Source organism: Mustela nivalis (genome assembly GCF_964662115.1).
Source record: "Mustela nivalis genome assembly, chromosome: 14".
Classification (NCBI taxonomy): domain Eukaryota; kingdom Metazoa; phylum Chordata; class Mammalia; order Carnivora; family Mustelidae; genus Mustela; species Mustela nivalis.
This window is the reverse complement of record NC_139033.1, coordinates 87,780,004-87,790,913: the sequence shown is the minus strand read 5'-3', so window position 1 is coordinate 87,790,913 and position 10,910 is coordinate 87,780,004. Positions and strand designations below refer to the sequence as shown.

Below are 10,910 nucleotides of genomic sequence, written 5' to 3'. Positions count from 1 at the left end.
GCTGGAGCACAGGAAGAGGGGGCCCCTGGGGGCAGCACAGGAAGGCAGGGGAGGGGGCTGGGAGGGAGCCCTGCTGGCGGTGCCAACACTGATTACTGTTGAGGGAATATCTCCTTGCTAGACGCTTCCTCGCACAACTCTGAGGTTGTGGGTATTTTTGTTTTCATCTCTGCTTTGTGGATAAGAAAATTGGTACTCAACAAGGGCGTGTGACTCACCCACAATGTCAGGCGGGGGCATGGCTGAGGAGACACAGGCCTGGCCTGAGGTGACCTCCTGGCTCTTGCACTCAAACACTGAAAATTGGGGGGCTTCCATGGTATTTTTAATTACATGGCAGAACCCAGGAGCTTAGAGCATTTTTTTTTCCCCAACACAGGGTACCTCCCCAGGCCTCAGTGGCCTGGGGCCAGGGACCTTGCCTGTTAGTGGGAGGGCCCTGAACTCTGGGCTGACCTCTGGGAAGTAGGGTTCAGGCCAGGAAGACACCCCACATGCCCCACCTCACTGAGGTTAGGAAGGGGGGCCTGCCTTCATGGGGGCTCTCTGATAAGAGTGTTATATAGATGCCTCTTTCTAGAGCTCCAGTTTCAAATATTTGGGGCCTGGGGAGGGAAGGGAAGTAGGTGATTTAAAAAATTCTTATATTGAAACAATCATCAGAATATCAGAAAGCCACACAGAGATGCAGCCTATTTTCAAGATGAAATATCTGAGCTCAGGACCCCAGAGGGCTTGTTCACTGTCCCTCTTGATCACCATCATGGGGGCTTCTCAGAGGATTCAGAACCTGCTCTGGGCTCTGTGGTTCTTCTACGGTCCTGTCAAAGAAGGGTGGAGACTCAGGGCTGAGTGACCTTGTCCAGGCTGTGTGACCTGGAGGTGGCAGAGCCCAGATCCTCCCCCATTGACCACAGGCCCTAGGTACTTGCCACTTTGGTACCCGGACAAGACAGCAGGTGAGGAAACCACAGGCCCCTCCCACAGAGAGGATACTGGCAGTGGCAGGTCTCAGGCCAGGCTAGAGAGAGGATGGACAGGAACGATAGGGACCCCCCTGCACTGGGCATTTGAGGATGCACAAATGGGGTGTGATCTACCCTCCAAAGGGACTATTTTAGTTGGGGTGTGTTTGGCTCTGAGGAGCAGGAAACTACTGAATCCTACTCAGATCAAAGGATATTGGCTGAAAAAACCCAGCCCACCAACTCAGGGGCAGTCAGGGGTGGTAGGGAAATGGAAGTTAGGGCTCAAATTCTATCACCTCCACTTATGCTCACTAGTCTCTGTGTCTTTCCCTCATCAGCTTCTTCTGAGTATGGCCCCAGCAGTGACTCTGTCACCTTCCAGTTCAATTCCCCAGCCCCCTCTCCCTTCCTCAGACTCTGTCCCAAAGCCTAGAGAGGGGGTCTGTCCAGCCTAGCCTGCCTATGGATTCTGGGCCCGGTGTCTAGCCTGGCAGAATCTGCTGGACCCTGAGAAGGGGTGTCGGTGAGAGCACAAGCATGTCTGGTGCAGGGCCCCATAGTGAGAATCTGAGAGTCCCTGGGGATTGAGAACCAGGTTTGTGTCCCACCGGCATTTAGATCTGTAGACAGGTCTCTCCAGACAGACCATTTCCCCTCTCTCACAACCCTGGGATGGCACCTGGGTTTGCTTAGCATGTTCATGCCTGTGAGCTCATGTCACAGGTGGGGAAACTGAGGCCCTAGCAGTGAAATGATTTATCTAGGGATATGCAGTGATGAGAGAGGTCTGTCCCACAGCCTCTGCAGCCCAGTTGCTAGAAATGGGTTCTTCTCCTGGTGCCCCCCAGAGTCCCTTCCTGAGTCACCTGCTTCCAGGTGGGGCCCCAAAGGGCAGCAGTCAGATGTGAGGGATTTGGGAGTCTGGGCAAGAGCAGCCTGCTTTGGGGGGCTCTGGGCTTTTGGATGGACCCCAAGGACCATGAAACAGCCCCATTTTTGCATAGGGGAAAATCCTGTAGAGAGTCTTGGGGTCTACAAGTCAAGGCAGGTGAAAAACTGGGGCTCTAGGGAGTGTCTCAGTGGCCTTCCGCTCAGGCCATGATCTCAGGGTCCTGGGATCAAGCCTTGCCTCAAGCTCCCTGCTCAGTGGGTAGTCTGCTTCTCCCTGTCCCTTTGCCTCCTCCCCCTGCTCATGCTCTCTCTCTGTCTCTCTCTCAAATAAAGAGAATCTTAGGGGGAAAAAAAACCCAACAACAACAACTTGGGGCTCTGGACCCAGACAGACCTATTCTGAATCCCCCACCTGCACTCAGGCTGCACAGTCCCTGCTTTGAGCTGTGCCCTCAGCCTCTCCCTTGCCCCCCACCACAATGTGGGCAGCTCTGTCCATCCCACCATGCCCAATCAGGCCTCATCTTGAATAATCCTCTAACCTACCCCTTATCAGGCATGGCAGGTAGGAGGTGCTTGGAAGAGCTGTAAACACTGTGTATCACTCCCTGCTCTGAGAAGGTCAGGGTGTTTAATAGTTTTTAAATTACTATAATTTTAATTAAAGGAAACTTCCTGGAAAACTGACAAAATCTGAAAAAGAATATAACCCTTAGGGGGCACTGATTACTCTTCTTCAGGAAGTGGGTGTGCGGGGAGGTTTCCCCTTGGCTAGCTCAGTTCTCTCCCACAACCCCTCCAGGAGAAACCCTGTCTAAATACCCCTTTATTTGAGTTATTGACCTGGATATCCCTTGTCCTAGAATTTGGGCCATTAACCAGCTATTTGCAGGCTCCAGCAGGCATCGGAATTACCAGAGGCAAATGTAAAAATTCAGATTCCTGGGCCCACCAGAGAGCGTTTGATTCACCAGGTCTCCGGTGAAAATGAGGGCGGGTGCCGGAGGTACCGGGTTGGGGAGGTGGAGGACAAAGGCTGTGCAAATCCTTGTCCAGTGATTTTGATGGAGCTTGCGGGACACTTGTCGTTCCGCGTCTGACCACGAGGCGGCGCCGCGGACCGAGCTAAGTGGTTCCCTTTGAGGTCTTGTTCCTCCGGACAGGCTGGTGTCTTCAGGACTTGCTGGTCAGACAACAGGCCAAGGGTGAGCCGTGTTCCGGTGGGCAACTTCTGCAGGGAAGGAAGCCTGACGTCAGAAAAGAGGCTCGCAGCTGGCAGTGGACACCAGCCTGCGCCAGGCATTCCACCTTGGTTTCTGTGCACTTGGACTCCAGAACTCAGAGTCCAGGGTCCAGCCTGGAATGCGAATCAGCTTGTTCTGCTCTGGGGTGTGCGGTTTACCCAACCCTGAGCAAAGAGAGCATCCGTCGTTCAGATTGGAAAGGAGAGACCCAAACAGGGGCAAGGGCTTAGTGGCAGCTGCTCTGGCTCCCAGCCCTCCCCGGGGCTCTTTGTCCTGCTAGGACTTGGGGCAGAGGGTGGACCCCAGGAAGTTTAGCTGTGAGTCAGTTCTGAGTGCCCAGGGGATGGGACAGGGGCTGCTGGCCAGGGATAGATGCTGGCTGGTACCCCGCTTCCACAAATGTGGGTGGCCTTGGTGATTTAGTTTCCCTGTGCCTGCCTAGGAGGGCCGGCCCTGGGCTGGGAGAGGGAGGAAGCGCTGGGAATAGGGAGGGGCTATGGAGGGGCCTTAAGGGACCCGGTGGTCCAATTCTTTTGGATGTTGAGGTCCCACGGAATAACTGTGGCCAGAGATCGAGTGGTTCCGAGACTAGTCCTGGGATGAGGGTCCCTGGGTGGGGGTCCTTGAAGATGCAGTCCCTTGTGAGGCTGGGGGTTTTATCGGGCTCCCTCAAAAAGGCACCTCACTGTTCCCGCCCTGCGTTGGTCTCTATCGGGGGCTTGCCTTGGCGCTGGGTGTGGAGGGTTCTGATCCTTCGCTGGTAGGGGAGAGGGGGACAAGCAACCTGGCCACTCCAGCTGGGGGACTCTGCTGTCGGAGGGACTACGAGGAGGATGGAGGAGGGGCTGTGAGCGGGCGGCTTGGGGGAGGAGCGAGATATCGCTCCTGACTCCGGGGGCGGGGCCTCGCCAGGGGCGGTGCTGGGGGCTCAGCTCAACTTTCCGGGTGGGGTGCAGGCGGTGGCAGTGGAGGCGGGGCTTAAGAGCGCGGGGCCTCGCCCGCGGGGCTGGCGGGGCTGAAGCCTGGCGGTAGCTGCAGCGGGAGCCGCATCACGGGCCGCCGGGAGCCGGAGCCGCCAGGAGCCGGAGCTGGCGCGCAGGCCCTGCCGGAGCCTAGCCGAGCCGAGCCGAGCGAGCTCGTCTCCTGGCACCGGCCTGAGCGCGGGCCGGTGTGTCAGCTAGCCGCTGGGCCTGGTCGCACTGTCGGAGGAAGCGAGCCGCGACCACCGGGCAGCACCGGGAGCCGGTGACCGGATCGCCCCTCCCGGGCCGGGGCCCGGCCTGAACAAGCCGTAGGTCGCGGAGTCTAGACCGAAGAGAAAAAGGAACGAGGATTATATTATCTAATCGTGGAGTGGGCTTAAAAGCGCGAAGAGTGGGGACTTCACCTGGGATTGGGCAGAGGTTCCTGCAGCGTACTAGGCGAGCTTGAGCACCGGAGAGCCTGGCATGCCAGCCGCTCGGCCTGGGTTTGGCCGTGCTGCAGCCAGGAGCACAGCATAGTACCCAGACCTTAGCTGGCACAGGCCTGGGACAAGAAGCAGTGTCCTCACCTGTCTAAGACTGGGCCCAGGATCTGAGGAACTGGATCCGGCCTGGCCCAGAGTGGGACTCTCTGGTGGCCTACAGCTGGTCACTGGAGAGCTGTTCTCCTGCCCCATACCCACTGGTACGGATGTGTCGCAGCCTGCTGGAGCACCATGATGGCAGGATGACCTCAGCGGAGGCAGTGGCAGCAACTAGTGGTGCACGGGTGGCTGGGTCCCCCGAGTGGCCCCCCGACACCCCCCAGGCCCTTGGGCAGCCTGGCCGGGCCCGGGTGGCAGTGGCAGCGCTGGTGTGGCTGCTGGCAGGGGCCAGCATGTCAAGCCTCAACAAGTGGATCTTCACTGTGCACAGCTTCGGTCGGCCCCTGCTGCTGTCTGCGCTGCATATGCTGGCAGCAGCACTAGTGTGCCGCTGGGGGGCACAGCGTCCCATGCCCCGCCGCACCCGCCGTCAAGTGCTGCTGCTCAGCCTCACCTTTGGTACCTCGATGGCCTGTGGCAACATGGGCCTGAGCTCTGTGCCCCTGGACCTGGCACAGCTGGCCACCACCACCACACCGCTGATCACGCTGGCCCTGTCGGCGCTGCTGCTGGGTCGGCGCCACCACCCGCTGCAATTTGCAGCCATGGGCCCCCTCTGCCTGGGGGCCGCCTGCAGCCTGGCTGGTGAGCTCCGGACCCCACCCGCGGGCTGTGGCTTCCTGCTGGCTGCTACCTGCCTCCGGGGCCTCAAGTCCATCCAGCAGAGTGAGTGCCTGGGCCACAGGCTGAGAAGGTGGGGTTTGGGGTGGGTGTGTGGCCTGGATGGCCCTGAGGGGGGTATGGCTATTATTCCTTTTTTCCAGATGGAGAAACTGAGGTTCATGCCTTTGTAAAAGGCAGAGACTGAGGCTTGGAAAGGACCGACAGCGCAGAGAATTCCAAGCCCCCAACTTAGGGTCGAGACTCCAGCCGATATTTGATAACAGTTGCTGTTGATCTGTCTCACATTTTTTCAAGGCCTTTATCTCATTGGATCGCCACACTGCCCTGATAAAGGAAGTCACTATATTGTCCACTTAAGGGTAGAGAATTGCCCTGGGTCACGTGGCTAGTGAGCAGCAGCAGCAAGATCTGAACCCAGGCAGTCAGACTCCGTGCTGTCCAAGTGGTGTGGTGTGAGGCGTTGGACCCTGAGGGAGATCTGATAATGGGGACCCAGGAGAGAGAAGGAGGGCGAGACCTTGAGCTGGGATTTGGAAGCCGAGGAGTTTGGCTAAAATCTGGAAAGCGCTATGTTTACTGGGAGCTGCAATTTAACAGGCCTCATGCTGGGTGCTGACCTTGAATTGCCATGGCAACTACCACCTTCATTCTCATTTGCTAGGCTAGGGACCAAGACCTAGAGGTCACCAGGTCACCTCACTCTGAAGAAAGGAGGTGGGGGGGCTCTGGACAAAAGGCGAGTTGGAGGCTCCAGGCCTAGACCCTGTTAAATCCCTGTGTGTGAGGGTAATGCCTTCCTGTCTTACCAAGGGACATCTGAGTCTCAGCCCCACTGTCTCTCTGCCTCAACCTAAGGGAGATGTGGGGGAGGGCAGGATACCACTCTGGGTGGGGAGGCCTGGGATCCAGCCACGCCTTTGCTCATACTTGCAGGTCAACTTTGAGCAGATCTGGGTCTTATCCGGGCCTCAGTCTCCCTATCTGTTCGGAGGAGGAGGATTGGCGTTGATGGAGTCCCATGGGCGTCTTGCTGTGTCCCCCCTTCCTGCCCTGAGATCTGTGACCCAGGCCTGGGAGAAGAAGGAGGGGGCTTCAAGGGACCCCTAGGCTGGGGTTGGGGGCATCCTGCAGACAAGGGAAGGTGGAAGTCAGAGCTCAGCCGTTCCTGGCATCTTCAGAGTCAGAACTCGGAGGCCTTGGCCCCATCCTCTTGGGCCCTGAGGCAGGGCCAAAGCTCCCTTCTATTTTTGCCTTCGGGTTACATGAGAACTGGTGACTGAGCTTGGGCCTGAGTTCTGGGCATGAGTCGGCAGCGGGAAACCTGACCTCTTGCCCTCCCACCCCCACCCCACCCGGGGCAAGGTCACAAGGCTGGGAAGGCCCCAGCCTTCAGGCCCAGAGCATGCCTGCTTCTCACCTAGGCCTCAGGCATGAAAGAGCAGGTGCCTGGCATTGGTCTGTTTCTTGGCTTCTGCCAGCTCCCTCCTTCTCTACCGAGTGTCAACCGCCTGGCCCTCAAGGTGGGTGGGGTGCGTCCTCCAGGCTCCCACAGCATCCTCTGCTTCCCTTGTCCCAACTTTGATGTCCCGTATTGTAGCCACTTGGCTACCTGATTGCATCCCACCAGACAGGAGCGCTGAGAGGACATGGACTGGCTTTGGACATCTCCATGTCCCCCAGTACCCGGCCTTGAGGCCTGGCACAGCCACGTACTCCTTCAGTGGCTAGGTTATTAATGGTTCTGATAGCAGAATTGGCAGACTGGTTAGGGTACATGGGTCAGGGTGCTAAGGAGGGAGCTTAGGAGGCTGGAGGGCACCCCCTTCCCCAACCCAGCTGGGAGCCTGGCAGAGATGGGGGAACAGACTGGAGCCAGGAAGTGAGATGGGTTTTGGACAAGAGGAGGTTTCTACTTCCAGGGGCTCCAGATTCAGACTAGAGTGCAAATGGCAGGCTGAGAGCTGACTCCGTGGAGTAGGGGTGAGAGGCCAGAAGAGGAGCACCCAGGCGGCCATGGGCAGGGCTAGTCATTTCCTTCCAATCTGGGCCACTAGCACGCCAAGGTGGGGCTACGCTCCCAGAAAGGCTGGGAAGTGGGGTGCCAGCTTGCTGAACCCACCTGTAGCAGAGGGCAGTCTGACTTGGTCCCTGCTTGAGCTCTCAGGCTGGTGGGAAGATGCACTCAAGGGGCAGAGACTTCAAGGACAGGAGAAAAGTTCTAGAGCCAAGGTGGGCACAGGTGTGGTCAGGGGTGGTTTCTTTTTCCTGAGGAGACAAGAGGAGAGGGCATTCTGGGAGTGAGAAGCACGCCTTGCCAGGGGCCCAGGTGGCAGCCGGCAGGGGAAGTGTGGGGATCATGACAGCTCTTGTGGAGAGCAATCGCCACTGGGCACCAGGTCCTGGGCTCAGCGCCTCGCACGCTCCCGTGAGCAGGGGTGTTGTCACACACGAGGAGATGAGGCCTAGAGTGACTTGTGTGATATCACACAGCTAGTGATGGAGCAAAGCTGGGCTAAGCCAGCAGCCAGCGGAACAGAGTCTAAAGAACATTTGTCTGTCTGTGGCAGAAGCCTGAGTGTGTTCAGATGCTGAAACAAAATTGCCTTTAGAGAAGAAGAGGTTGAAATAGAGGGTTTGATGGGGCTAGGCAGGGAGGGGTCATTCAGAAGGCAGGGCTGTAGGCTGGCATTTGGGGGCCCTGGGTGGGACGAGTGGCCTGTGGCAGAGGACCACTGTTCTTTCCCTTGGCTGCAGGGAGGGCAGGCAGAGGCTGGGTGGGATGCAGAATGGGCAAAAGGCACTGGAGGTGGTGGGGAGGTTAGGACCTTCTTGCCTGGCTACATCTCGGAGGCTGAACTTCAAGGTGAAGTTCACCTCAACACCTTCCAATGATGGGACCTTTAACATACAAGCCACGTGCTGCTTGCTTGTAATAGTGCTAAATTGGGAGTGAATGAGCAGGAGGCATTCCAATTATCTGTTCATTTCTAGAAATGCTTGAGCCGGAGGGACTGTTGCCTAGAGAACAAAGCCAAAACATCAAAATGAAACTGAGAGAGAAATACAGTTTTCCTCTTCTAGCCTATGAGTAAGCGCCTCTATGGCTCTTTGGAAAGCGTGTGTCAGAAAATGCACAGAGGCTCCAAGGGCCCCGGGAGGGGGCCTCGATCAATTACTCATCTCTCTCCACTCAAGCTTGGAGAAGGCCCCAGAACATCATCGCTGGTGTGCAAATACTGTCATTTTACCCGAGCAGTGTCTTACTTTGACGATGGGCACTGCTTCCTTTGTGAGCAGCTGAGTATTAACATATATAAGCGTAGACACACACACACACATGTGCACACTCGGGCACACATTCGCCCATATGCAAGCTGGTACGATCCTCTCTTTGCTTGCAAAACCAAAAGGTTTCCACTTAGTCCTGGATTCATCTTGACAAGACTTAGTGTCGGTAGTAGCAAAAGATGCTGATTATGAGTTCTAAACAGGGAGGGACAACCAAGGGCAAACAATGACTTTCTTCTTGTTTGCCTGTCATCCCAGGGGTCATAAGTGAATGAAACAATGAATGAACCCACCATCTGACTCCAATTTATTATCATAAAACTTTTTTTTTTTTTTTTTGGCTAGGAAGTGGCCGAGCTGGGACCTTCTGCTGGCTTGTCTGCTGCTGTGGTGGTGGGCGCTGCGGTGTGGGGTGGTGGGTGGGTAAGGACGGAGATCAAGAAAGGTGGATCAGGGTCACTTGGTACAGGGCCTTCGGAGCTGCTTAAGAACCTAGGCTATTTTTCTTCAGGATCTGGGAAGCCCCCAAAGTTTTTTTTTTTGGAGCCACAGTTCATGTTTTTTTTATCTTTTGGCTATCACAAGCAGATTATCCTTTCAGGCTGTGGAAGGCAGTTGGAAGTGAATGAAAATAGGCTTATTTATTTACCTTTTTACATTGAGTGAGCACTTACCCTACAAAGGCTTTGTGTCCTCTCTTTTAATCTTTACAACAACACCATGTGTGAGGTGTTGTTGCCTACCTTTGCAGGTGACACAGAGGTTAAGTGCCAGGTCCCAGCCGGTAAGGAGTGGGTATAGGTCACAGCAAAGGGAACATGGGTAGATTCTGGACTGTCATGGGAAGGAGCAGGAGCTACTAGTATCGCCTGAGGGATTGGTGCAGGCTTCCAGGGTGATGGGCCCTGGAGCCCCTGCTGGGTCGTCCAGGTTGTGGGTGGGGGGGAGCTGTCTACCTCTGGGTGCTGATGGCTGTTGTCCTGGTTGCAGGTGCCCTGTTACAGGAGGAGAGGCTGGATGCGGTGACCCTGCTGTATGCCACCTCGGTGCCCAGCTTCTGCCTGCTGGCGGGTGCGGCCCTGGTGTTGGAGGCTGGTGTGGCCCTGCCACCTGCTCCCACCAGCTCCCACCTCTGGGCCTGCGTCCTGCTCAGCTGTGTGCTGTCTGTGCTCTACAACTTGGCCAGCTTCTCCCTGCTGGCTCTCACCTCCGCCCTCACCGTCCACGTCCTGGGCAACCTCACTGTCGTGGGCAATCTCGTCCTGTCCCGACTCCTGTTTGGCAGCCGCCTCAGCGCCCTCAGCTACGTGGGCATTGCACTCACCCTTTCAGGAATGTTCCTTTACCACAACTGCGAGTTCGTGGCCTCCTGGGCTACCCGCCGGGCCTTCTGGCAGAGGGACCGGACTGGCAAAGGTCTTTGAGACCAAGGGAGCAGCTGGGCTCCCTGGGACAGCCCCAGCCTGAATCCAACCTTGGTCAATGGCCATGGGAAAAGCAGAGAGCAGGCAGCCACTGGGGCCTTGGGAGAGAGGTGGTGGGGGATCCTTCTGGAAGGACCATCTTGGAGGCTGGAATGGGGATTCCCAGAGAGAAACCACCTCCTGTCCCTTGCCTGCCTCTCATCACGGACCTCACTCACCACTGGATGGTGGGTCCAGACCTGGCACAGTCACTGTGCTTGAGGGACTGATTATCACAATGAGCACCAACTACTACTCCAAAAATTGCTGGCCAAACTTTGAAAACCTCACCATGTTCTGATGACGATGATGATGATTCTTGGCGATTGCACAATCCTTCCTCCAGGAAGTGGGGGAGGCAGCTAGGGGGCCCAGGGAAGGGCTTCTTTATTGCTGGGATCCCCTGGGGATTGGGGTCATCAGTGCCAACTCCAGGCAGCTGCTGTAGCCTCACCCCTCGGCCTCCCAATTTTGGGTCTTCCATCCTCAAATAAACTATTTTTGCTTGTAGAACTGTGTCATTCCTCAGGGTGACAGCCAAGGAAATACAGGGAGAGCTCTGGGCCTGCTAGCTGCTGGATCCCCTACCCAGAAACAAAGACATCCCCCCTTACCCATCAGGGCCTGTCTGGGCCCCCTTCTCTTCTGGCCATTGCTCACATTCTTCATGGTGACCATGGTTTCCTTCCTGCTCTGCTCTAGCTTCTCTACTTCACCTTCTACATAGCCCCAGAAGGTTCTTTCTAAAACGCACACCTTCTGGAGCTCTATACTGCTCCTGGGCTAAAGTCAGAACTTCCTGCCC

The 10,910-nt window shown here is 56.6% G+C and overlaps 1 protein-coding gene across 2 annotated transcripts; it reads left to right on the top strand.

The window, feature by feature from the left end:
• Positions 1-53: 53 nt before the first annotated feature.
• On the top strand, positions 54-10,615 carry SLC35E4 (solute carrier family 35 member E4). Of its 2 annotated transcripts, none has more exons than XM_082698130.1 (2): positions 54-5,396; positions 9,633-10,615. In XM_082698130.1, the coding sequence occupies exons 1-2, from the start codon at positions 4,778-4,780 to the stop codon at positions 10,064-10,066; spliced, it is 1,053 nt and encodes a 350-aa protein (XP_082554256.1). In that variant the 5' UTR covers positions 54-4,777; the 3' UTR covers positions 10,067-10,615. The 2 variants fall into 2 exon arrangements, with proteins under 2 accessions (XP_082554256.1, XP_082554255.1); XM_082698129.1 differs by having other exon boundaries at positions 54-5,424.
• The last annotated feature ends 295 nt before the right edge of the window (positions 10,616-10,910 follow it).

What these genes read in the sequence shown, in the direction of transcription:
- SLC35E4 (XM_082698129.1), top strand. Translation starts at nt 4,778, where the DNA reads ATGTGTCGCAGCCTGCTGGAGCACCATGATGGCAGGATGACCTCAGCG. An exon ending in CTGGGCCACAGGCTGAGAAG is followed by an intron (nt 5,425 to 9,632) that starts GTGGGGTTTGGG and finishes TCCTGGTTGCAG; the next exon opens with GTGCCCTGTTACAGGAGGAG.